Below are 27,669 nucleotides of genomic sequence, written 5' to 3' on the forward strand. Positions count from 1 at the left end.
ACATAATGACGACAACGGGGACATCATACAGGAGGGCCCTCCGTGCCCACACCAATGCGATATTCAGTGTTTACCTGTATTCAACATGGTGAACCTCAGCGAGAATCGTGCAGCACACTTCAAGTGCCCTGCATGCATGCAACCGTTTCCAGTCGACAGTATATACTTCGGTGATGACTATCTGAGTGACAACCCAAACGATTTAGCTGACGAAGAATACCAACCTAGTGCCAGTGTTTCAGCAGAGTCATCAGAGTAGGCAATATGCACGGCAAGGCATGACTACATAAAGCATATGTTTTAGGTAATTTTGAGTTTTATGCGTGTTGGTTAGCCTTGAAGCATTTATCATTATTACTTTATTGTAGTGTATTTACAATCGCACTATTGAGGACGACTACACTATTGAGGACGACTACACTATTGAGGACGACTACACTATTAAGGACGACTGCACTTTTGAGGACAACTGCACATAACCGAGCGACTGCACTTTTGAGGACGATGTTTACGCTCGCTTACGTTTTCTAATCTCTGCAAGAATTTTGGTTAACGGCTAGGTCACCATGAATGCAAAGTGCAAAGGCCGCCTCGAATTGGTCCTGGTCGCCGGCGTGCTTTTCTTGGACATATTCAGCAATGATCTTCATTCAAGAAAGACGTGATCGACGTAACTTGCGTTCATGTGGAAGCATGTCAACGCCAGCTCTGAACTGGTGGCATGCCGCATTAGCATGCCAGTACTGGTTAGCATAGTCTCGCCACCCTTTAGCGTCTGGTAGCTCCGACACCAAGTTCGCAGAGTCATTTGCAATATGAGCCGATTCAGGTTCCACGATGCCGCCGCCTTCGTCATTTTCCGTTCGTTGAGCCGAGCTCTGGCTCGAGCTAATAGATTTCATCATATCGCGAAGTTCCGCTATAATTGCAGTTTTGATGTCTCCTACGATTGAATCCAAAAGGGAGGGAGCAGACTCCTTTGGCACATCACCAGCCTCATCCAAAATAAAACTGTTGCTAGGTTGAGCGCAGCTGTAGTCGAAGTCGTGAAGGCTTACCAGGGACCCATTGGTAGGTATAGTCGCATCAGGGGCCAACAAATCCCCAAGTTGGTTTTCCTCGCGATCTAGAACGTCGTCTAGTAGATATCGTGTTACGGTCTCAGCCTTTTCACTTGGCGTCCATCCTGCCCACCACTTCACCAGCTTCAAAGACCAACGGCTTTGTTCAGGAGCGAACATAAATCTGTACTGAGCTCCGCCTCGCCTAAAGCAATGTGATGTAAACCAGATGTCATCCCCAAGGACATTCTTGCTGATTCCAGCTGCATTGGCGACAATGTTGATAATCTGAGTGAAGTTACTGTCCGACATTGGAGTGCCCCATTTAGCGCCAACATTCCCAAATGTCCCATTAGGACTAGCGCTAGCGAGAGAGTTCTTCGGACGTTTAGCACCGCCGCGGGGAACCTTTGTCAGTGCTGGGAACGCGTAGTCACCACTGTCCCTCTTGTGGTTTAACCGCGTACATGCATATTTAAACCATCTCTCCAGGTACGCCAAAGCCTCGGTGGCTTGCTCATCCTTAGGGAGGTGATGCAAAGAGTATGTGCGACTTGCCAGTGGATTATGGTCCGTTTTTCGGTCGCGTATTGTGAAACATCCAAATTCGATCTCCTTGTCGTTCTTGCGCGACTTGCGCCAAAGTCCGAGCTGTATATCTCCTTTCTTCATGAGCAGCACCTCATTTATTCGACACATCCCGTAAAAGGCAAGCGAGCACACGGCAGAAAACCACAAGCGCATCGTCTCATTGATGTCCGAATCAGTTTCAAGGAAAGTGATCACTCGCGTTAGCATTGCGAGCGACATAGGTGACGCGCGCTTAGGAGTTCGTTCACGCTTTTTTGCTTTACTTAGGCCTGCGAGGATTTGCGTAATTGCTGCGGATCGGGCGGGGTTTCCGCGTGGCACAATCGAGCCATCTGCTTGAGTTTCAATAACCCAGCGATCGTGCGGGTGTCCACCTGAAAGCATTTCCGGCTTCGCGTAATGCCAGCTAATCGCGGCCCGTAGCTTCTCAGCAGGCCACTGACTCTTGCTCGCCGTCGCGAGCTGATTTATGTACGCTGCTAGTACACCTGGGAGCTGAACAAATCGCTGTTTCATCGGGTCTGGGTATCCTTCAGTTATGCAAAAAGCGGTGAATCGACGAAGGCTGCCGGTATAGTCGACCCGCGTGCGAGACTCGAGTCGTTGATCAGCAAATTTGGCTGCAGCGATGGCCGCACCGTACAGGCGACTAGTTTCGGGCAGGTCCATTGCAGTCGCTTGCACTCCGCAAAGGGAAAATATGAAATGAAACTTGCTATTTGTATGCGTGGCCCGTGCCTGACAAAGTATCTTCCTCAATTGTGCAGTCGTCCTCAACTGTGTGGTCGCCCGCAAAAGTGCAGTCGCGCGGAAACATGAAGTCTTTCGCAAAATACGAAACAGGCATTCGTGAAAACGGTGAATACATTTATGAATTATTTGGGTCGATGACTTATGGGGCTCTTCCCATGGCTACATCTATGGCTACAATGTTTTGACCAATCAGAGTGCGTCGCACAGCCAATTTGGTCCCCTCGCACCAGTGGGAGAAGTTGATAGCGGGGACAGGGAAAGCACTGGAAATCAGAAAGCCGTGACGCCAAGTTCTCCTTTGATCGAGAATACGCGTACTGAAGAGACCGCTCGAGTAGAAGTCGTGCAAGACGTTGTGGAGACCGCTGATCGTCTGGCTTCAGCTGACGATATTGTCCGTGAAGATCGTATGGAGACTGTTGACGACGTGGTACTTGCGGAGGACGACACGGAGCTGCTCACGGACGCCGTCCGGGCGCTAAAATCGATGAATAAATTGTTCAGATCGTCAAGCGATTCCGAAGTAGAGCTGTCGCAGGCAGCAGTCACGAGGGTCATCCATTTGACACCACGTTAGATGGAGCGGCACCACGACGCCGCAGCAGACCTGTAACTGCTATCAGAGGCATCCGGCTTTGAAAGTGACACACGAGTCGACCAGCGACCTGTTCCTACACCAGACCGAGTGCTACGTCCGCATCATGAGCTGAAGAGGGACGTCAATTTTATACCTGACACGGAGAGCACGCACACGTATGAAAGGTTCAGCGCATGATCGAGTGATGACGACGTCAAGAAGAACAACGACGACAAAGGCAAGCTTCGCTGAGGCCGTAAATGATGACCATGACGATGGCATATCAGATGAAGATACTGTTGAGATGGATGAAGCTTATGTTCAGTCACTTCAGATCGGCAACGTCTCACTTAATATACAAGTTGTACAGCAGCAAAAGGCGGCACTACGTGCTACAGAGTGGGGCTCGTTGTTATCTGAGTTCGTGACCGGTGTGCGAAAATATCCAGGATTGGTTATCGAGGAAGCAAGACCGGTCGGCGGCCCTACGTGGTGTATGCCACCCCCCTCTTCTTTCGCTGTTCTATTTCATAACAAACATTACTGTGGGTGCGGATAAACACTGAGACCAATAGGTATGATTTGCAACAAGTCCCTGGACGTACGCTACGAATACGAGGAAGACGGTCTGATCGATGGCGCAAAACGCTAAAGAAGATCCGTCGCAGATTGAAGGCTAAGCCCGGGTATCAAACTTGCGCGCTTCTTCACGTGATCGGCTTGCTAATTGCATGGATGTTGTGTCCCCAGCGGCGACGGTGTGCTGCACACTGGACAATGGCAGAAGATGTTGATATACCTGTTGCAAGTTTGGGTCGCTTTATGAGCCGGAACCGGTGCTAAGACATCCTGAGGTATCTACCCTTCGTTGATAGCGAAAGTGACCATTCCCGGGACAAGTTGTGGAGCCTCCACCCTGTTCTCGAGAGGCCTCAGCAGTGCTTCCGCGCTGGTTGGACTCTTCCTTCAGTTTTCTCTTTTGACGAAGGCGTGCTACCGACAACCTCCAGGCGACCCACGACGCGGATGTTCATGCCCGACAAACCACATCGGTATGGATAAAGAAATGTTTATGACCTCCGTCTCGAGGCCTGCATACTTCTACAGGTACTGAATTTGTATGTCGTAACTTATGAAGTTTGAGTAATAATTTAAAGTGAATGTCGTATCTTATTAGATTTGAAATGTACGCTGGTAAACGAAGCGATCCTGATGCTGCTTACGACGCATGCGACGACAAGGACTGGTGCTACTGCGGTTGTACGCATCTTGAAGGTAGGGTTTGACTCTAATACAAGGCATTCATGGCACGTAGTTGTCATTAACCGATTCTACTCTTCAATCCTGCTGACTATCGAACTACTTGGCATGCATGTGCTCGTCATCGGTATCATGACCAATCGGCTTGGGTACGACAAACGCGTCACGGGAAGCGTCAGCACCGGCCACGTACTATACAGCGCGGTAGCTTTACCTTATCTCTCTCGGTTGCTATTCTGAGCATGGTGGCTTTCCACTGGTGGGACCGCAAGCCAATTCACTACTTGTGCGTCGTTTGCCTGAGTCGAGAATTGATCGCAACGTTAACCAAATTGGTCCGATTACGGTACCCTGTCCTGCCGCCGTGAGTGCCTACCAGCGTTATATGGGCCCTGGCTAACGTACACGATCAACTCCGCCTGCAATGAAGCACGGAGACTGGTACAGTGTTCTCCTAAGATCAACGCCTCCAGCTCAAAGCCGTAGACGTTACTGGCGTCGTGGTGACCGCTCCCCCAACAAAACAGAAGCGCAAGCACACTCTGTTGAGTTTGACTCACGCACCGGCACAGAAGGATGACTGGGTTACTGTGATCGGCACGCAAAAGTGTCGTCAGCTATCGTGTAAGGTTTGCGCGCTTTTGCGCACCGGCACAGCAAAACGGCGCTCGCTACCACCTATTTTTGCGAGCGCTACTCTATCGACGACACCAAATGCTGGCTCTGCAATAAAATCCGACGGCACTACAATGGCATCGCAAAGACCTGCTTTAAAATCTGGCATGATGACTTCGATAACGGATAAGAAATTCCTGAGAGCTTGGAAAAACGTGTGGTGCTGAGGCTGACCGGACAGCGAGCTGGTGAGCGCAAAAAACACGTCAGCAGCTTCGCCTTTGGGGTGGCGGTGAAGATGGCGACGACAAGAGAGAAAATCAAAGCGAGAGCGAGTAAGCCTTGCGGCAATACATGATGTACATGATGAGTGCTCAATTTTGTCAGAATGCAAGGCATATTTCTACGCTACCGCTGCAGATGGCACTTTGAGGCTGCCGGAGTCGAAAGTGTGGCTGCCGCTACAGAGGAAATGACGAAACTAGAGGTGCTGGCGGCGTGTCTATCACCACGGAAGGATGACAAGGCTGCAACAGGCAACGTGGCTGACGCTGCTGAAAAATGGCGAATCTGTCGCTACTGTTGGCACGCCTGCAGAGGATAGTGCGAGACTGCCGGTGCTGGTGTGTAGAGATCCGCTACCGAGAGGATGCCGGAGCTGGTGGCATACCACCGCTCCACGAAAACGTGCCGGATTGGCGGAACCACCTCCATAAAACAAGATGTATACAAGATGATGGGGCAGGTACATATAGGGGTTTTGCAAGTACAAAGTATGTGGCTATAGTCAACGTTGATGCTGATAGTTATTGATTAATTAATGCGTGCGTATTTGTGCGTGCTACCTATTCCCAATGAAGGGCATGACTTGCATGGCTTGGACGCCCTACCGTTTGGGGGAACTCCGTCGCTGCTAGCTACATCCAAGCCTCGTTTTCTACTGCGATTCACCATTGCCGTCACCGTCTACATAGTTGCGGCATTGCGGTGCACATTGAAGATGTACACAGTCTCGCATTTTGAAGTGGAAGCGACACGGACAATACTGCGCGTCCAATTCGACAGGCCAGGCTGAGCTCGGCTGGTCTTCAATTTCTATTCTGGCGTAGTTCGCCGAGAACTGGGCAGCAGCTTCTTCAGACCACCCTCGTGACGGGATGTAGAATCGAAGCGGTGGTGTAGCAAGTACACGGACAATGCTACCGTTAGAATCGACCACTTGGAACTAGATACTATTCTTGCTGAGCGCGTACTCGGTAAGATAATCACCGCGTCGAAGTGCCGTCGTGCGCGATAGTAGACGCTTGTCGGATGTATGTCTTGCCTCAATCTTTGTCGGTGCCATGGACCGATGACTGCAGCAGTACGGCATCTGCTGAAGCAGCGCAGCAAGTTCAGCTTTCGAATTTGCGTGTAGTCACGCTTAAAAGCTTGGTTAAAGGTATCGCACGGGTTGCTGGTGGATGAGAAGCCGGGCGGTGTACTATATACTTGCCAGTTACTGAAATTACCCAGTAACCATTGTTTCCCCATGTACGATTCAAAGCCTGTCCAGCTCCTTGTGTGCTTTCCAATCCGGCAGGACTTTTGCTTTTTGAGCAAAAGAAAAATATCCTTGGTTTTTGCACAATGGAGATCATAGATACCACGATACACCACGCCCATTACGTCACCGTGCGGCCGTTATGTGCGCTCCATCGGAGCAAGTCAGGCCTTTGCTACGACGTGATAAAGACACATAAGGAACGTGTACTCACCAAAAGCACAAAAATGTTTTTGATGCCGTTGCACTGAGCCTTGTCGGCTTCGCCCATTATGTAATAGAAGTTTAGTCGTTTGCCAACCACTTTGGCATAAATGGTGTCAAGGGCTGCTAGGGCATCCGTGTAGCGTTGTTTTTTCAATTGTGAAGAAATAAAGAGTGCCACCAAGTGAAACTTTCTCGCTCCATTCGAGATCCCGCATACGATGACCGGATAGCTAGCTTGCGCTAGCTTAAATGTCGCGTCAACGTGGAGAACGAACGATGTAGGGTCTCGGTCTGCAGAGCGCAGATGTGACTTTGTAGTAACTCCCACAACAAAAGGGCAAGCGAGCCATCACCGACAATGGGCTTGCCGGACCCATCTGCTCTAGACGTTAACGTGAATGCATCGTGCTCAGCCTCTCGTCCGCTATACGCAGCGGCAGCTACGCTAGACGACAGCTCTCCGTAGCGGTCACTTCCACCCGGTTTTGTCCGTCGATAATGATTAGCTGCATTTTGGACTTTGCGCAATTCTGGAAGCGCTTGAAGAGGTTTTCAAATTTACGCGCCACGGCGTGTAAGATGTGACGTGGTGTAAAGTTTTCCCTAGTCATGCATTGGATAAACGCCTTCTGCGCGCGCGTTATCGTAGGCTACCGAAAAGTGCTTGCCGAGCTCACAAAGCATAACCGTATTTTACGCCTGGCACGTGACTGTTTTGCCACGCCAGGTACACTTTGCAAACGGTGCGACAGCTTTGCACTGCGTGCAGTGACACGACCGTATCCTGTACCGCATCAAATGGGGAGTGGCAGAGGCGCATGAGGTGCAGGGCATAAGCTGCTTTTTCGATGCTGTGAACGCCTTCATACTCTGAAGCAGGATGTTGGCATCGGCTTCGGACAGGTCACAGGCAAGAAGCTTCCAGTCGTGGGTGCATGGCATGGTAGAGGCTCGGGAGGGGGGGGGGTACGCTTGGAGGGAGCGGTGAATAGATTAAGTGACAGGCAAAGCTCTCGTTGTCGTGTTAGTCATGGGGTTTCCTGTGTCAATTTCGTTTGCACTGTGTGCTTTGCCAAAATATTTAGTGATTTCCCAGATTGTAATGTGCTATCCGTAAGTTTACTATGAAAACCGTTGTTGCTGTTGTGTTGGTCAGATTTTTATGGTGCTGCTCATGCTTCGTTTACCCACTACTTAACCCAATGTTCATATTGACGTCCTCGATGAACATAGCTTAATTTATATGTAACGTTTCGATCAGCAACTGACTCGACGACCGCTTCAGCAACTCAATTCACAGCTGGTTTGATAGCTGCTTCGGCAACGGTCCCAACAACTGGTTCGGATTTAACAACTGAATTTACAACTAGTTCGGTGGTCGGTTCTAGATCTGGTTTGCCAATTGGCTTGACGACAGTTTCAAAACCGTATTCTATAACGGCCTTATCAATTGTCCTCGAAGAAAGAATCTGATGAATTGCACCATTACATTAAATTATTTTTAATGATATGGAGCAATTCGTCAGATTCATTTTATATTATACAGGTTTGCATTCATGGAGTAGGCGAAGAGCGCGGCGAGTGCGTGACGCGCCACAGAGCCTCGACATAGCGACGATGGATCTGATCGGCGAGTGACGTTGAAGTCGGTCGACAATTGGTGGCAGACGTGCACAGCAAGCTTCGGCAGGAGGAACCAGCTAGAAGTCGAAAAGGATACAGAGTGTGAGAAGTCGGAAGGGACAAGGTCGCGCAGGAGAGGTGACGCAAGTACGGACAACGCAAAAGGCACGATAACTAAGGAGCGGCACTGCGGACCGAAGTAGAAGCAGTCAGTAGGGTAGGGTAGACTTCGTAGGAGAGCACTGGACGGCCGGTTCTGGCCGCCCAACTCTCAATTGCAATCAGGGAACCCGAAAAAATAATATGCAAAAAAATTAATCCTAATTTTTTAATTTAATTATTAATTTATGGCGGTCAACAACGGCAACTTTAGTGAACAGCCCTAATTTGGAGCAAGGTCTAGTCAAGTAACAGCGTGGGGCGCGCTAGTCTGGGGAGCTGGCACGTACCAAATTATGGCGGTGTCTAGCTCATGGAAGGCGCAACCATCAAAGCGGATATTGGGTGTGTGTCTGGAACTATGCCATAGAATCATGATATCTGTTCACCCTGAAATGGATATGGAACATCTGGAAACCTGGCTAAACCGTTACTACGCGAGAAATCCTCCCGGAAAAGAGTCCCAAGGAGGATGGCTAGTATACCATTTAGAAAGAGAAGACGCGTGGAAGCTCCATGTAGCTGGTAGCAAAACATTTAACCACCAGCAATCCCGCTCAAATCTTGATCTACTCGTCCTCGAACAAGCAGGACAAGCCATTTGTCGTCAAGATGAGCCTCAGAGAATTATCCTATTGATTGATACCATCAATTCACGAGCCTCCAGCATGCTCAGAAAAGACTCAGAAGATAAGGCCGACTACAACGACTGCCGTAATCTCAGTGCACTAGCCTCATTCTTCAGGATACAGTGGAGAAAACCGAAGCTAGCGGCATTCACAGCAGCCAAGAAACTGGCTGCAATGGACCAAAATGCAACATATATATTCGACAATACAAACTGGATGACCCACCGAAGCGCATTCGAAGAGTATCTTCAGCGGACGGAGAAACAAATTCAACAAAAGGCAAACCCTCAGCCATACAGAAAGACGGACTCCATTGAGAACCGTTTAATAGCGTATCATAGTTAAGCTTCTATAGGATAAAAAAACATACCCAAATAGAAGGCCGTTTGAACCACCAAGTTACAGCGTGGGGCGTGCTGGAAAAAATTAGCCTGCGCTGAATTTAGGTCGCCTGATCTCGAACGGTCGTCTTCAAGAGCCGCCGAGGAGTGTTCTATTGTGAGAGCGGCGCTCAAGAAACGCAATTGCGCACTACGTCGACGTCGCGTACATCCCGCCAAAGTCTAACAAGTGTGAGCGCTTCATCTCTCTCGCTAAGCTGATGCTGTCTGATCTACGGAAGCGAATGTCTCCGAGACGTAATGTTTCTGAACTACAATCGTGACTTGTGGGACATGAGTGCAGTGGACAAGGTACGCTCGAGCATGGGTCGGAGTAATGCAAATAATTGAATTATTAATTTTGCTCAGCTCACATCGATGTATTAATCTAAGTATTGCATTTTCGGGCTCCTTGGTTGCAATCTAGCCATGAGAAGGCATGATTAAGTAGCTAATTTTACGCGTGAGCTTCTGCGGTTCTGCGGGACCGGCCTCACCCAACACTGAGAGAAAGACTTACAGAGAGGGTCGAAGAGCGAAAAGGGCATTGGTGCGTACTGAGGCGGTAGTCTGAAGTGGCTAGTGGGTTTGGAGAGCGGGGGCCAGTGGCTTACGACCACTGAGGCTGAAGAGGACGCGTTCCTGAGGCACACCTCTTCGTGACGGGAGCCGGAACGTCGTCCCCTTGCCGTGAAAGCGAAGGTCGTTCCGGGCTGCCAAGTGGCTGTCCCTGGATGTCCCTGTATATTGTATGTCGTCGGCAAGTGAGCCATCTCACCGAAGTCGACGCGGTGGGTTGCGTCTACTACCTTTACGCTATAGCCGAGCAGCACGAGAGCGACTGAGACCCTGTGCAGTCACTGAATTTCCTGGGCTATAAACGACGCCTGCGTGTCATGCATGACGTACTCCCCTCGCCCGTGGGTACAGCTCCTATGGCATTAGATCATAACTATTGCGAAGTTTATAAATTTATTAATGCCACAGATGTCCCAAAGGGAATTCAGGTTCGTTTATGCATCAAGCAGAAATTCAAATTTGATAAATACTTTTCATACCTCGAGTTCACTTACTTCCTCATTGGTCGATGTCTAACCGTTTTGATGACAAGCTTGAATTCATGCTACTGTGATCAGGTAAAAACCTTTTGGCCAACCTCATATAGTTTCCATTTGGTCAAAATCATATTGGACTTCTAAGTATTCACGGCCTACACCACTATTGAGCCATTTTTCGCTTAGCATGACGGGGCAAGAAATCGAACCGCTCGTCATCAATGATAAGAAATCTGATCGAAGAAGCGTCTTAGCGATGTTATGAGGCATGTCATCGCAGCAAATTGTTTGCTTCGTGACAAATTCACTCAGACCAAATTTTTCTTGGATTGAGTTCAACCACCCCCTTTGTGCGATAGATTCATGCGTAGAACGGAGAAAGAGAAGATATATTTTCTCTTGAAAGGAAGTATCACGCCATGGCCAAGATAGGGCTAGCGCAAATCTGTGTTGAAATTGAATCGTCTAAGAACCTTGACTGGAATCTTGGTCTTCACAAGAGCATCTTCCAAGCTCGTAAATGGACGCTTTTTTGCGATACGGGCACGGTAGGCCGGGTCTACACCCTCCACGAACTCCAGCTGGACGTCGGAGCTCGTGTTGATGCACGGTAACGGAACAGACTTGATGAAGAATGCACGAGCAGCAAATGGGCCGTAGTACGCTTCCCAGCACGTGGCATCAACCAACGCGGAATTTGGCAGCACACGTAGGTCAGCCGTCACTAGACTCGTGCAATATAAGATGAATAGGTCGTCGGGACCAGCAGCCTTCGACCGCTCTTGCTTGAAATTGTCCAGTGATAGCTTCCCTTCGTCGCATTTACACTGATGAACCTCGTGAAAGAAGCCCTTCGTCGCATCTTCCAGACACAGAAATGCATCTCCAAACGGAGACCCGTCTGCAGATTGATACAGAATGCACTTGCCTCGATCATTACCGCAAGAGTACCTTCCTTTCTGAAATCCTTTGGTCTTCGTTGGCATCCGCTTGTCAGCAAGCGCATACGTCAATTGCCGCTCAATAACGCGTCGATTGCATCCATCGCCAAAGCGTGCCCCATGATGTATATCCGTCCATAGCACAGGCTTCTGGGGATCTAGTCACCCTAGCAACAAATAAGCTGCTGCCAGGGCTCGATTTTAAGCAAGACGCCTCATTCAACGAGAAGACCATGTTTGGTGTTGCGTCGATGCTCTGTCGACTGGGTGTACGTCCGTACTCAACGTCGAAAACAATCGTTTGAGATAATATATTAGCATTAATGAATTGGTGCTTCTGGCACTGCATTCGTAGTCCTTACTGTAAACTTTCGTATGCGTATTTTTCTTTGAACTCGATATACTTTGAACGTCACCGATGCAATAACGTAGCGAACTCTTGATCTTTAATTTTCTGCTCAAGTTCCACGTCTACTTCGTCATCAGGGACTTGCATTAGACGCCGTAGTCTTTGTAGTTTGGCATATGATTCGAGTTGGAATGTTCCAATTTAGGGATCCTTTCCCTCATCATTGATAAAAATATCTGATCGAAGAAGTGTCCTAGCCCGATGCTATGAGGCATGTCATCGCATCAAATGATTTGCTTCGTGACAAATTCACTCAGGACATTTTTTTCTTGCATTGAGCTACTTAGAAGTCCTGTAAGATAATCCTGACGGCAAAGACGTAAGGTAAGGTATTACGTGTTCGCGTAGCCAAATTACACCCGCGCTAGGCAAAGACGTGCTAAGCGAAAAATAGTTCAATAGCGGTGAAGGCGGAGAATCAACCACCCCCTTTGTGCGATCGGTTCATGCGTAGAACGGAGAAAGAGGAGATGTATTCTCTCTTCACAGGAAGTATTACCCATGACCAAGATGGGGCTAGCGCGAATCCGTGCTGAAATCGAATCGTCTAAGGACTTTGACTGGAATCTTGGTCCTCACAAGAGCATCTTCCAAGCTCGTAAATGGACGCTTCTTTGCGATTCGGGCACGGTAGGCCGGGTCTACACCCTCCACGAGCTCCAGCTGGACCGCGGAGCTCGTGTTGATGCACGGTAACGGAACAGACTTGATGAAGAATGCACGAGCAGCAAATGGGCCGTAGTACGCTTCCCAGCACGTGGCATCAACCAGCGCGGAATTTGGCAGCATACGTAGGTCAGCCGTCACCTGACTCGTGCAATACAAAATGAATAGGTCGTCGGTACCAGCAACCTTCGACCGCTCTTGCTTGAAAACGTCCAGTGATAGCTTCCCTTCGTCACACTTACAGTGATGAACCTCGTGAAAGAAGCCCTTCGTCGCATCTTCCAGACACAGAAATGCATCTCTAGACGGAGACCCGTCTGCAGATTGATACAGAAAGCACTTCCCTTGATCATTACCGCAAGAGCACCTTCCTTTCTGAAATCCTTTGGTCTTCGTTGGCATCCGCTTGCCAGCAAGCGCATCCGTCAATTGCCGCTCAATAACGCGTCGATTGCATCCATCGCCAAAGCGTGCCCCATGATGTATATCCGTCCATCAGGCTCCTCCTGGGCGAAAGCTTGCGACTTCAACGCTCGGAACTTGTAGTTGAAATGCTCCCAACGTTGCCAAGGTTTCAAGTCTTCCAATCGTTCTGCTGGTGTGTAAGTAGCAGGTTTGTTCCATGGAATATCATGCGTTTCCAGCAGCATATAGAGAATGAACGGGCATTGGAGTCGAGTTCCCTCGAGTCGAATCAACCCACACGAGATAACTTGGTCTAGCGTTAGATTTCCAAAAAGCGAATTCCCATCGACCCACCGACGAGAAATTACCGCAAGAAATGCTTGCTTCATACTCTGCATCTGGGCAACAATCGCAGGGTACGCCTGTCGAATGGCAGCCAGCACATTGTGCATCACCGGAATGAATTCAAAAGCTTGCCCCTGGTTTTGCAGCATCACCTTGAACAATTCTTCCAATGCTCTGCCATGCCCGCCCATGTCATCCACCAATAGCTGCGTCAAAGCTTCATTGCCATCGTTGAATGTATCAAATACGTCTCTTCCGTTGATCTTCGGGCGCTCCAATGATGTCGTCTGCAGCATCTCTCTCCATTGTGGCGAAACGGCCAGAAATTCGTCCACTGGCTGGGTAATAGTCGCCGCGCAGATCACAATCAGCCAGCACTTGGAGGCATTGACGAGGCCACACAGCAACGCAAACGCCGTATAAAACTCGGAACGCTTGCTTCCTGGTTCATGCTGAAGCTTTTGCAAGCTGTCGACACAGAGAATCACGCACATTTGGCTCGGATCAGTTCCGGTGATTGTCGATAATTTTGACAATACTCCTGCAGGAAACACCTGATTGGCTGCGTTCCCGCAGAAAGTTGCCCAATCGACCGAATCCTGCAGTTGGTACAGCATTCGAGTTCCCATCATCTTGCGGGGGTCGGACAAGCCATAATTGTCGGTTGTTTCATTCTCAAAAGTGATCTTAAATGTGTAGGCATTCCGCAAGAGCTGCTTCATCGCTGGATCTCCTTGCGTCTCATCTTGAAAGATTTGCTGCTGCAAGATATTCGGAAATTCGTCAAGCAATCTCGACTTTCCAGTCCCGGGGCCGTCTAAGCACACGAATAGCGGATGAGTTCGCTTGTCCGTCTTTCCATCTCTCCAAGCTTGATAATGACAACCTATGGCGGATGCAAGGTTGCCAAGATCCAATGAATTCTGGAAATCCCATTTCGCACCAGTCGTCCCGACCAGAGGCTTTGGCTCCTTCCAAACGAACGATTGCTGCGATAATGTCGGCACAGCCACTTGACGCTGCGTCGGCACTTGCACAATGAGCGCATTCTCTTCATTATTCCCATACGCCGTCACTGGGGACGACGACTGGGGCAGCAGCACGCTTCGCTTCGCATCGTACTCCGCACGGTTCGTGAATACTGTGAGCTCGGACGCAGCAATCCCTGCGAGGTGACTGTCTCTGAACTTCTCCTTCACCGCACCCCGCAACGCAGCAACATCTTCAATATCCACGACAACAGAAGTCGCCGAGGTGAGATCCTTGCCGTTCTCGCCCACGAGCAGGAACCATTTACGCGCCGCCATGCCATGCGCTCGAGAAAGCACTCACGATATAAAATGTGAGGTTGAGCTCCGACAACTGGTACTTCAAGTTTGTGCTTCACCATCGTTTCTTCCAGGTCTCTTCCTTTCAGTCATCTAATTAAACTTATTAATCTTAAAAAAAACTTTTTAAAAAGATGACAGAAAGGAATAGATCGCTGAAACGTTTTAATTGACAGAAAGAAATAGATCTAAAAGAAATGATGGTGAAGCTCATCTGTGCAATGGTTGGATCGGCAGGGAGGGCGTTCCCTGTGGAGATCGATGCTAGTGAGTTGGTGGGGGACGTGAAGGAGGCGATTAAAGACAAGAATAAGAACGATTTAGAGAAGTCTGACGCCGACAAGATGAAGTGATGAAATCGCAAGCTTTCGCCCAGGAGGAACCTGTGCTATGGACGGATATACTGGTGGTTTTGTAGCGGAACGATGGAAAGACGTTTTTTCCGGAAGACTAGCTGCGCTGGTTTTCAGCTGGACAGCCTCCAGATGCTCAAGACTGCCGCCGTCTGCGAACGAAGTTGGGATCAGCAAGTTGCCGTTCAACAACAACTTCAACAGCAACTACCAGTATGGCCACAGAGGCAGCCACGAAAAGCAACACAAACCTGCTGCTCACTTTCGAATTTGCAAGACCAACGCGAAGTACCAACCAACAATCGCTCTACCCAGAACGGATTCCATGCCTGCGCAACTTATCCTACTCTTCCCCGAGGACGTCCCTCAAGACACTCGCACTTCACTAGCGGCACCAACTTATGCCGAGATATGTGACGACTCGGAGCCCGAAAGAGTTCGCGTACGAACTTTTGCAGCTTCAGAAGAGGAAGCGCAGCCAACTCTGGACACCTGGCTACCTCGATCGGCCGCCTTTCGGCGTCTAGTGTGGGCGTCGGAGCCGGCGTCCGGTGGTGCAGGCAATCTCCTTTGGCGGGCGGTGGTACTCACAAGGAGCAGGTGGAACAACTCACGGTCAAGTGATTGAGTACAAGGGATCGGAGGCGACGGTACGCTCGGCATCCGGAGTCACCTCCGTCCCAGCAAGCACAGTAGAGGAGATTGCCCCCGTCATTGCAATTTTGCTATACAAGGCGAAACTCACGCGGCGCGCACAAGCGGAGATCAGCAGCGCGCATGCGCTGATTCTCGACCGCCTCCTCGGGCAAAATGGAACAACTGCTTCTCGCTCGATTCGCTACTTATTGAATGGAATCGTCCAAACAGCAACACTGCCTCGGTTATCAGACAAAATTCTCTGGAGGTGCCCTCGCACAGGATCGGACGTGACGTGCTATAGAGCATGTGATTAACTATGGGTACTACCGTGATGGAGGGAAAGCTCCTCCTGCTTCGATTCGACTTGGTGAAATCTTCTGCGCTGACCCGGCGAGCTCTCCAACCGAAGGTGACGAACGTCAGGAAATCACCTCACGTACCCGCACGAATAGCGGCACGATCGACCAAGTCCCTCTGGCAAACCTACTGGACACACTGGACCAGGCAGCGGACCTCTCAATCCCTGGCACTGATCGACACGAGCACGAGGAAGGTGTGGATTACGGTAATGCCACTGAAAATGACAGCTTACGACAAGTGTCACCAGACGTGACACCAAGAGACTGCGGTGCTGCGTCAGCCCCGGTGCGCATCATGTCGGTGCTTGCAAACTACCCGGATCTCCTGGAAGCATACGCGTCACAACTCCAGCAGCTTGGCCCCGAACGTAAGCGACCACGAGTACAAGCCATCTCGGACTCGGTACTCACGACGCCGCGCTACGAGGACGGCGGCGATCGCCGTCACAATTTTCGGCCGTCCCAAGGCCAACAAGCGATGCACGACGCGATCTCTGCTGTTGAACACAGAGGTAAGTCCCCCGCACTATTTGTTGAACACGTCAGGTCGTCCCATGCTACGAAGTTCCTGCCTCACCCAGCGGTGCTCAGTCGACTGTACGACTTTGATTTTGGTGTATGTGGATTGTCCATCCTTCACCTCCGCCGTTTCAACTTAAATGCTAAGCTCGATCACGCAAGATCGAACGCGGTCAATCTCAGCAATTTCTCGGTGAAAGTGTCGCTGCCCAGTCTTCCAGTAAACCCAAGTCACGATAGTTTGTGCGATTCACTGAGTATTCTCGGAACGTATGCAGAGGAATTCTTCGATGCTCCAACTCGACGCCTTATTACGACAGCAAAAGCCTTCTCTGAAGAGCTGAACGACTACGCCCCATGGTCACCTGAAGAAGTGAAGGCCGTCGCGTTCTGGTTCAGCAACGTGTTGGAGGCACACCGTCGTGCTACGGAATTTGACATCAGTCATGGCACGTCCACGCGCTCAGAATTGCCCCGTCGGTTCTGCATGCAAGACTCAGAGCTGAGTGGAATGCTATTGAAACTATCGAGAGGACGAGATGAAGTCGCGAGGCACGGCAAGCGAAAACTTCACGAGCCGCAGCTAGAAACATCAGACCGACCCCCGTACCGAAGCAATCGTGGAAACAATCGCCAGGTTACGAGCCGCCAAGTCCCGATTGCAGTGAACCAGGCAGCTCCTCGCCTGAACGGCAAGCAGCTGTGCCTTCGGTATATATCTGCAAAAGGCTGTCCTTCGAAGGTGTCAGACCGCTGCACATACGACTTTCTGGGGCACTTCACCCCAGATACTCTTGCACCGGTTGTACAAGAGTACGTGGTGGAGAAATATGGCGGTCTCAGCTCCGAAATGAGCAGTCGTGTCTGAAAAATGCGGTGTACCCGGACACCTGCATTCAAAATAAGTATCCCTGTGGTTACAGAAGTCCAAAAGCGTCTTGAGTCAAACCTGCATGAGGACGAAGTAAAGCTCCTGGCACACAGAGCTTCTGCGTTTCGGAAAGCTGGCGTCCCGCTTCCCACGTCCCTGATATCACCATGGACAGCTCAAACGCAGCCAAACTTTCTCATCGATGCCCCCCTTCAATCCGGGATCTCCAAAGTGGTGCGCAAACTACGACTTTCTCTGAGCGACACAATTTGATTTTGGAGAGGTCAAAGTGATGAGGACCCGCGGCCGAACAAAGCGCTTCGAAGTGAACATCTTTCGTGGCTACTCCACGGCTTTCCCCAGCCACCGCTACTCCTGAGCATGATTCAACCAGGGGTCCACGCATCACTTTCGGCCAGTACAGCAGCCCAAAAGGGTAATCTCACTTTAAATCATAAGTCCGCTCGGACGTAGCAGCAATGCGCTCAAACGAAGTGTCCGCGAAGGTCAAGACGCGGGAACGTACTTAGTAGTGGACGCTGATGCCGCTGCGCCATGGCAAGACGTCCACATTAGCCCATTTGGATGTGTCCCGAAAGCTGATGCAGACCCTAACGTCGAAGCGAGAGTCATTCACGACCTCTCCTACCCGTCTGGTAACTCGATCAACAGCTCGTCAGATCCAGGTATTCTACCAGAATTACAGTACGAACACGTACACCAGCTCGCACGGAGGATAGAAGAGCTCAAGGACCGACGATCCTTTTGTTGAGTAAACCTCAAACGCGGCGACGTCAAATCGGCCTTTCGAAATGTTCATGGCAGCTCCGAAGTGTGCGGCAGATTTGCGGGTGCTCTACCGGATGAAAGAGCGGTGGTAATTGACCTGGCTGTGGTGTTGGAAATCCCACGTGAACTCTAGCTACAGATGTAGTTAGGATGTTCCCACAACAATACGTCTACTAGGATAGTAAACGATCGTTCGGGCGGACCTGAAGACCCCAGTTCTGCCCTTGCACCGGGACAAACTGGACCTTGTAAACTACTTATATAGGCCAACCAGTAAAATAAGAACACGCTACTAGCACGAGCAAAGCTAGCAGGTGTTTTGAATCCTCGTGGTCCCAACAGCGGAAGGGTACCAGGCACGGGTAAGCCTTTTACGAGATCACCGAGTGTTCAACACTCGGCTGGAAGAAATAAAAGGGAGGCAATTCAAGCACTCCCAGTCGTGCAAATAGGCAACAATAAGCCGTCACGTAAAACCTCCCGATAATAATCGGCCAATACACAAAGTCTCTTGGCCTTGCCGGATGAAGCCTCGCTACAGAGCTTCGAGTTCACCGACAGGCATAACACACTCAAACAAGCTTGACCTGACGCTTACCTTGAAGCCGGACGTCGCTCTGTGTGCTTGAGTGGAAATTATGTTCTGTATTTAAGCTTACCCTTTCGGGTCTATTCCTAAAAAGAAGTCCTAATCAAGTATACAAATATCAAGTGAACAATGATCCGTTATGGATCTTCTTGCATGCCAAGCGTCGTCTGCACCGTCGCATGAGCATCTTTAACGGTCCGCGCCCTGTCCCAGACGGTGAACGTGTCTTCCAAAGGTCGCTGAGTATTCCGCGAACTCATCCCAACCGCCACTGAGGGTTCGTACCGTAGATGGTCCGCTGAATGCGAATCCGGCCAGTCCATTATTAATAATAAGAACAGCCTGGATTCAGTGACATTAGGCCGTATCCGATACTTGTTGAAAACTCGGAGGTGACGCCGTCGAGTCCCTTGCACCTTGGCGTCTCCGTACATCACCCGACCAAGGGTTCGTCGCTTGAACAACTTGGGCGGTGTCACGTCTTTGTCGACGGGTGATAATCCGCAACCACGGAGAAATCACTACACCACAACTGCCCCTGTCGCAATGGAAGCCACGGTACTGGTGCCCGTTGTGACATTTCTTCATTCTTCAATTCACCATCTCGCCACCGTATGGCCAAGCGTCTGAATCGAGCCGTGTCCGACGCTTTTCAGCGTCTCAATCCTCGTAGACGTCGCGAACGTGAACAGCTGGAGGTACGTCAGCCCATCCTTCTCTGGAATCATCGGCACCTTGCTCATCATCTCGCATTACTCGACTTGTTTCTCAGGAGGGCAAGGCCGAGGGTTCGAACGTCCCTCAGTCTGCTACACTTCCTCCGACAGCGGCGTCATCAACTGGTCCTTCGGCGCTTCCTGCCCCAGACTCTTCACTCCCTGCGGTAGCTCCTGCAGCACTCCCCGTCGTCGCTGAATCCGCGGAGATGGCTCCTGCTGCTCCTCCTGCCCCAGCTGGTGGTCCACCACCACTCACCGAAGATTCGCTGCGCGCCATGCTGGCTGAAAGTACGGAGGCATCGGTCGATCACATGATGACCTCGATAATCCCGTGCTTGACTGCAATGGCTCGTCACCAAGTGCAGATCAGCGTTGTGCCTCCTCTCCACGGCGATATACACACTCAGCGTCGTCTCGAGACTGCTGTTGGTTTCGATGAGGTCCTCGCTGCGATACAACCTGTTCCTGACGCGCTGTCGGCATTACCCCAACGCGTTGCCGACTTAGAGCGTCAGTTGCGGTTTGCTCAGTCCGAGGCTGCTGCCGCCGTGCGTTCGGTGGCACCCCACATCATGGCTCGTGAGAACGCGGAGACGTTCCTCAAGGCTGCAAACGCTGAGATTGAAGCCTTACACCACCACGTCAAGATTCTCCGCGAGTCGAACGCCAAGAACGACGCCATGCTCGCCACTGTTCAAGCCACTATGGAACGACACGCAGAAGACTTGAATCGTCTGCACTGCGAGGTCCAAGCTCGGGACGTTTTTATCAGCACGTTGCAGAAGAAGCTGGCTCGCGAACGCGAAGTGTACAAGTCTTCTATTGGCGCGAATACTGAGCAGACCCGGAAGCTCCACCTCCTTCTGGTAAAGCTTGCCCAGGGCAAGTATGTCGATAACGACACGCTCAAGGTCCTCGAGAACCAGCAAGACCGTAACACTCGCCTTCTCCAAGCGAATCGTACCCTCCGTGCACACTTGAGTCTGGCAGGGATGGATCCCGAGGTACTTCGTCTGGCTGTCGAAGGTACGCTCTTAATGTAGCTCCTTCCACCGTGTGTTCAGCAACTAACGTTCGTTCACAATCCTTCGTGATAGGTCTGACTGCGGGTGAGCTGGACCTGGATGCGCTGGACTTGGATCAGGAGACGTTGGTCGCTCTGCGGCGTATTCAGTCTGCCACCGCGTCTTCGGACAATCCTCAAGCCCTTCCGGCAGCTTTGGCCAAAGCAGCTCACCAAGTGGCCCATGGGAAGTCCCATAAGCGTCTTAGACCAGGTGGCGAGGATTCAGACGACGATCCGGACGACTCTGACGAAGACAAGGCTCCAATCCCAACGGACAAGGCCAGTGCTTCGATGGCAGCTGCCGGTCTCGGTGATGCGCCACCTGCCGATACTTCAACTCCCAAGTCGGCTCGTACATCGCTGTTCGGTCCGAAGGCGTGGAAGAAGGCGGCCCAGAAGAAGCGCAAGAAACCCCGTCCTCATTCTCCTGCTAAGTCGCCACGACGTCATATGAAGACTCGGTCCAAGTCTGTGCCGTCTTCTCCAAGTTCATGGTCGCCACCTCCTACACCAGCGTCTTCCTCGACTCCCGCAGTGGTCGACCTCAGCGGCGACCAGAGTGACGTGGCCATGGGGACTGCTGATCCAGGCAGCGTCCCTTCGGTTCAAGAAACTGCTACAGAGCCTTCGGGTAAGGACGTGAACCCTGAGGATCACGACGATGTTCCTGTCTCTCCTGATGCGCCTTCGCCGCCGCCTCAGGGTCCACACGATGTGGCCAAGTCACCAGCTTCAACGATTTCACCTTCTCCAGCCGACATACGTGCTGCTGAAGAGGCTCTGCGCGAGGCCGAGGAAATGCGGCTCATGTTTGGCTCGAGTGACGAAGGTGAAGAGTCAGACCAGACTGTCCCACAAGGCAAGTCTGCTTCGGCGTCTGCCGCGACATCCAAGGCAGTTGAAGTCTCGGGAGTGGTTTCTACAGCAGGGTCTGCCCCTGTTGAGGCTGCTCACTAGCTTCCGCGTCTTCGAAGTCGGCTCCGACTGTTCCCACGACTGATGTATCAAGCGTGTCTTCGCCTGGCCTTTCGATGGAGATTGATGACGATGGGAATGCTGATGACGACTATGGAGATGACGTGGATGACAATGAACCTTCGGTGGATGACTCTCCTGATGCTCCCAGTGGTAGCGGTGATGTTCCGCCCCCCACCGATCATTCAAGCATACTCGATGACGAAGATGTTGAAGATTCAAACAGGAACTGGAGTAATCTTGGCCCAGCTCGTCCTCCGACTCCACCTCGGCCAAATCCTTCGCCGATGATGACTTCCCCAATCATCGTTGCCGGCCCGCCTCCTTCGCTACCAGCAAGTCCTCCGGCACCAGCATCTTCTCTTCCTGTTCCAGTGTCTCCTCGTCCGTCTATTTGGACTCTCGATGCTGGACCTGGACGCATGATTACGGCAACCTATACTTCGGTGCCGCGTCGTGGTGGTGCACCGTCGGTTGAGCCGTTGCCTCACCGAGTGTTATCTGGTACTCGCCCTACGGTGCCGGCTTCGTCCACCCTGCCACCGTGGGTTCTTCCGTATGTGGACATGGGCTTACCGATGCAGGCGCCAAGAAGTGTTTCGAGCGACTCTTGAGCTTAACGCTTCCTGAACCAGCTGGTGAGGTGACCGTGCGTACAACGTTGGAGGGTCTCCAAGCGTTCTTTGATTATTCGCATCCTGATCACCCGTACCAGCAACTTCGGCAGCTTTATCCTCTTCAAGCTTGCCTCTTTGACACTGTCGACTTCAAACCAAGCGTCCCCATCTCCAAGCGTGCTCCGATTGAGACCCATCTTAAGATGATCTGGGCGAACCTTCGGGGTGACGGCGGTAAGCAAGGTGACCTCGGGTTCGCGTTGTGGGAGCGTCTCCACTGGCTTCCGTTAGCTGGTATTGAACGAGGTCTCGCTGAAGAAGCTAAAAAGGTTGGCCACGACAAGGAACGCTTGAAGGAACTGAGAGCTATGTTAAAGAAGCTCTTCAGTGAGCGCGACCGTCGTGCCGATCGTCTTCGTAACAAGTACCGTGAGCAGTACATGGCGTGGAGTCGTGACTCGGTTTCATCTAGTGCTTCCGGCGTGTCATTCATTCGTCCCGAGTTGCTTTTGGAGCCGTCTAAGCCGTGGTACCCCATTGAAAACTTGTCATTCGCACCTCGGACATCTGACTGGCTTTCCGAAGTTCCGGCTCTCGACGCTCGTCAGCCATGGCGTACTGGATGGATGAATGCGCCGCATCAGCACCCGTACAACACCACGTACTTCCCGTGCCAGCGTAATCCGGAGTTCTTCAATCCTCGTGGTACGCGTTTCGTGGATGTGTACCGAAGCGTGATCGTTGACCCGTCTCTCGAATCAACCGAGCTTATTCCGACCTGGCGTTCGTTGTTCGACTCGCCACCGGGTACTCCACGTCCTGCTCTGGCTGCTGCTCCTGTTGAAGCTGGTACCGAGGATTCGCAGGGTCCGGCTTCAGCTCCAGCTGCCGAGGCTCAGATTCTTGATGAAGAGGAGAAGGAGAGTGGTGACTCGGCTTCGTTGACACTCTTGGCCACCGCGGCCAGACACTTGGAATCGATTTGAATCCTCGCTGCACGTTCTACGACGTTCTCCAGCATCTCAGCTAACTGTTGAGGTGTCCCGCGTGACTTTGTTTTCAGTGATCGCTCCGCGGTCGGCATTCATGTTTTCTTATTCTTAACCCACTTCCACAGCGTAATGATGTTCATGTTGTTCTTCAAATGCATATACAATTTGTTGTTGCAGTAACGTTCTTGGTCTGTTACCACAGGCTGCATCGCCCTGTGGACAGTTCATACGTGATCCAGTCACGCTAGTCTTCGTCCGCCACTTGCGCCATCTGCAGCCGATTCTCGCTCTTCTTGGCTCGCAAATAGTCGTACAGCAGATCTCCACATGACAAGTTTGATGATGGTTCCCAAGTTGTATCTTCATAGCCAACCCACTTGACTTTGAACTCGCGTACAGCACGCTCCGTGCTCGTCGTTAGTGGTGTTCTGTCGTCGAGGATGGCCTCGACTTCATATTCACCGGCAACTTGGTCTGGTTCCCAGCTGTCCTCAGGCAGTAGTTCCTCATCGAAGTCGAGTCTTGCTTCATTAGTCGCGTCAAGTACCAACCGAGTGTTCGGTCGACTGTTGAACTCGTTGACAGCCTTGAGTCTCGACACATGCACTAGTGGGTAGAAGCGATACCCACTACGGTCAGGCAGGTTTAGCTCGTACGCAAACTCTTCCACCTTGCGCTTGATCCGAAAAGGTCCATGCCATCGGTGAGCTAATTTCTTCGTCAAGCCCGGTTTGACGCGTTCCATGTACAGCCACGCCCGGCTCCCAATCTCGAAAAGAGATCTCGGTGGGGCTCTTGCAGGATCTTCCATCTCTTCCGAAGCTTCTGGAGGGTCCGCCGAGTCTTCGTTTCCACTTGGTTGAGGTACAGCAGCTTTTTCCAGTCGACTCAGATCATCATTATGCTTTTTAGCCCTTCGCTCCTTTTCTACAGCCTGATAATCCTTGGCCATAGTGAGGGCGACCTCATGTTGTCGATTGATCTCACGTCGCCACGCCAGTGCGTCAGACTGCTTGCCGAGTCCTCGTTTGAGTGATGACGACATTGCCCGCAGCGTCGACTGAGCATCCCAACCGTGAACGAGGTAGAACGGCGTTTCTTTTCTCGTAGTGTCCTGAGAAGTATTAATAGCAAATACCAGCTTCTCCGCGATTTCGTCCCAATCTTGCTGTAGAGGGTCTTCCGCGTACACCCGTACGGACCCCATCACTGACTTCACCGAGCGTTCCTGCTGTCCATTAGCCTGTGGCCGATAGCTCAAAGTCGCTCTTGATCTTGACTGCATCATCTCTGCGAACGCTTGGAACACCTCGCTCATGAAGCGTGGGTCGCGGTCATGCCTTATTAATGATGGGGCTCCGAACCGTCGGTACACACATTCTTCGAACACTTGGGCAACACTCAGTGCAGTCGTATCTGACATAGCCTTGGCAATAACGAATCCCGTGAACGAGCACTGAAATAGGAGAACGCCGTGTTGCCCCTACGAGATTTCGGTAGTGGGATCACAAAATCCATCGAGACGATCTGGAAAGGTCGTTCGGCTAGCACGTTACCAGGTGAGTATCCACGAAGCTGTGGACGGCTTTTACTCGAGCTGCAATCTGGACATGACTTCACATGCTTCTCCACGTCAGCGTACAAGCCGATCCAATAATAATCGGACTTAACGCGTTGGAACGTTCTCACCACACCTTGATGTCCTCCTTCCAGCGAGTCGTGACAATTCTGCAAGACCTCTTGAATCAGCGTTGTTGGTCCCACAAGCCGCAGCTTGGTCTCCTCTTGCCAACCGTGGTCGTACCGACGATTCAATCCAAGATAGTGAAGCACGCCGTCTTCAGACAATACGAACCGGTCAGCATACTTCCCGCGTCGCGGCACCAGTTGTGGTGTTGGAAATCCCACGTGAACTCTAGCTACAGATGTAGTTAGGATGTTCCCACAACAATACGTCTACTAGGATAGTAAACGATCGTTCGGGCGGACCTGAAGACCCCAGTTCTGCCCTTGCACCGGGACAAACTGGACCTTGTAAACTACTTATATAGGCCAACCAGTAAAATAAGAACACGCTACTAGCACGAGCAAAGCTAGCAGGTGTTTTGAATCCTCGTGGTCCCAACAGCGGAAGGGTACCAGGCACGGGTAAGCCTTTTACGAGATCACCGAGTGTTCAACACTCGGCTGGAAGAAATAAAAGGGAGGCAATTCAAGCACTCCCAGTCGTGCAAATAGGCAACAATAAGCCGTCACGTAAAACCTCCCGATAATAATCGGCCAATACACAAAGTCTCTTGGCCTTGCCGGATGAACCCTCGCTACAGAGCTTCGAGTTCACCGACAGGCATAACACACTCAAACAAGCTTGACCTGACGCTTACCTTGAAGCCGGACGTCGCTCTGTGTGCTTGAGTGGAAATTATGTTCTGTATTTAAGCTTACCCTTTCGGGTCTATTCCTAATAAGAAGTCCTAATTAAGTATACAAATATCAAGTGAACAATGATCCGTTATGGATCTTCTTGCATGCCAAGCGTCGTCTGCACCGTCGCATGAGCATCTTTAACGGTCCGCGCCCTGTCCCAGACGGTGAACGTGTCTTCCAAAGGTCGCTGAGTATTCCGCGAACTCATCCCAACCGCCACTGAGGGTTCGTACCGTAGATGGTCCGCTGAATGCGAATCCGGCCAGTCCATTATTAATAATAAGGACAGCCTGGATTCAGTGACATAGGGCCGTATCCGATACTTGATGAAAACTCGGAGGTGACGCCGTCGAGTCCCTTGCACCTTGGCGTCTCCGTACATCACCCGACCGAGGGTTCGTCGCTTGAACAACTTGGGCGGTGTCACGTCTTTGTCGACGGGTGATAATCCGCAACCACGGAGAAATCACTACACCACATGGCACTACCGTTTGGCTGGATGGGGTCCCCAGCGCACTATGGCGTATTCGGATCTGCAATAACACACCTCGTTTACAACGAGAGCCCGGCTAGTCTCGACCCTAGCAACACGGACTGCGAGCCATTCTATTGCTATACTTGGGTTGATGACCATGTCTTAGCGGAAGAAGACCGAGGAGACCGACTGGAATTATGCGAGGCAGCACTACGCCTCGCCATGCTAGCTGTTCTTGGTCCTCGTTCCATCCATGAGAAGAAATTTACAAGATGGTCTACCCTATTGCGGGCTCTGGGGCTGGACTGGGACACCGAGCTACGCTGCGTGTCGATGCCCGAAGAGAAGATCGCGAAAGCACTCCTTCGCGTGCAAGCGATGCTGCAGTGCTAGTCGGCGACGCGGACACAACTGTGCAAACTATTGGGATCCCTACGCCACGTGTGTTCGTGTATCCGATCAGCAAAACCGTTGTTCCAACGCATTGCATCTCTCCATAGGCGAGCTCCTCGCTGGGGCAAGATCACCATATCTGTGCTACTCTCGATCTGCAGTGGTTTCAACACATTCTACAACATGGCCGGCTTCGCAGTGTTCCCCTTAAGTTCTTTGGAGATCTCCCTGTACCGGACGTCCATCTTTACATGGATGCCAGCGACTCTGGCCTCTGTGCTCTCCATCCAGCAAAATGCGAGTATATTCGCCTTCAGTTCGACGCCGAAGAACGCCTTCTTATCCGACAAGGAAGACTGTCGATAAATATCCGCGAGCAACTCGGTGCTGTACTTGCACTACTATGCTGGGGCCGCGAGTGGTGTCCTCGCGTTACCCCCGAGGTGATACACGTACGCAGCTGGATCGATAATCGCTCCGCAGTAGCTTGGTGCAACAGTCTCAATAGTCGCGAACCTCTGGCACAAGAACTGAATCGAGTGTTGGGAGCGATTGAAGCACAGTGTGGGCTGCATGTGTCCGCCGAGCATTTACCTGGCGCAGTAAACACGATGGCAGACTTGGGCTCTCGTGCATAAGACGGACACCGACTAACAGAATGGCGATTGCTAACCAAAACTTGGACGCAGATACCAATCTCCAACGCTATACGCAAGATCTACTCAGCGAAATGGTCCGCCTTCAACAGCGCTCCATCGCTGAATCCTCTCAACGCCAATACAAAGGAACCTGGCAGCAGTGGAGAACGTTCTGTGCGCACCTCGGAGTGTCAAGGTGTCTCTCGCAGCGAGACCCGGAAACACAATCACTACTACTGGTTGTCTTCGCCATTCACTGCTGGTCCGGAGGAAATCAACACGGCAGAGCCTCGGCCAGCACCATTCAATCTAAACTGTGCCACATCCGCTGGTATCATCGGGCATTTGCCGGATTCGACCCTCAACTACGACCGAACCACGCCCTCGCCATTGCTGGAATGCGACAAACAGGCCCAGCAACGAGGCGACGAGGTACCGTCACGCGGCAAATGCTCGAGTGGATCATCCGACACCTGGACTTCAAACAACCCCAGCACCGCGTTCTCGCAGGGGCTGCGATACTGGGCTTCTTTTTTCTACTCCGGAGCGCGGAATACCTAGCTGTCAAGGGCCGAAGACGTATATACACCCTGCAAGTTCGCGATGTGATCCTCAAAGATGAGCTTGGACTCCAAACATCAAGTCTGCACGCAGCAGTAGCCGTGGAAATCACATTGCGAGGGCAGAAGAATGACCAACAA

At 51.3% G+C, this 27,669-nt stretch overlaps 1 protein-coding gene and 1 pseudogene across 1 annotated transcript; both read right to left on the reverse strand.

Moving 5' to 3' along the window:
- Positions 1-646: 646 nt before the first annotated feature.
- On the reverse strand, positions 647-2,036 carry PITG_04960 (uncharacterized protein; the record flags this gene model as incomplete). Its single annotated transcript, XM_002905607.1, has 3 exons — positions 647-782; positions 1,066-1,500; positions 1,543-2,036. 3 exons carry the CDS (start codon positions 2,034-2,036, stop codon positions 647-649), a joined length of 1,065 nt encoding a protein of 354 aa, XP_002905653.1.
- A 7,575-nt stretch (positions 2,037-9,611) lies between these two features.
- PITG_04961 lies at positions 9,612-14,526 on the reverse strand (annotated as a pseudogene; the record flags this gene model as incomplete).
- Positions 14,527-27,669: the final 13,143 nt, after the last annotated feature.

Source organism: Phytophthora infestans, genomic scaffold (genome assembly GCF_000142945.1).
Source record: "Phytophthora infestans T30-4 supercont1.6 genomic scaffold, whole genome shotgun sequence".
NCBI lineage: Eukaryota > Oomycota > Peronosporomycetes > Peronosporales > Peronosporaceae > Phytophthora > Phytophthora infestans.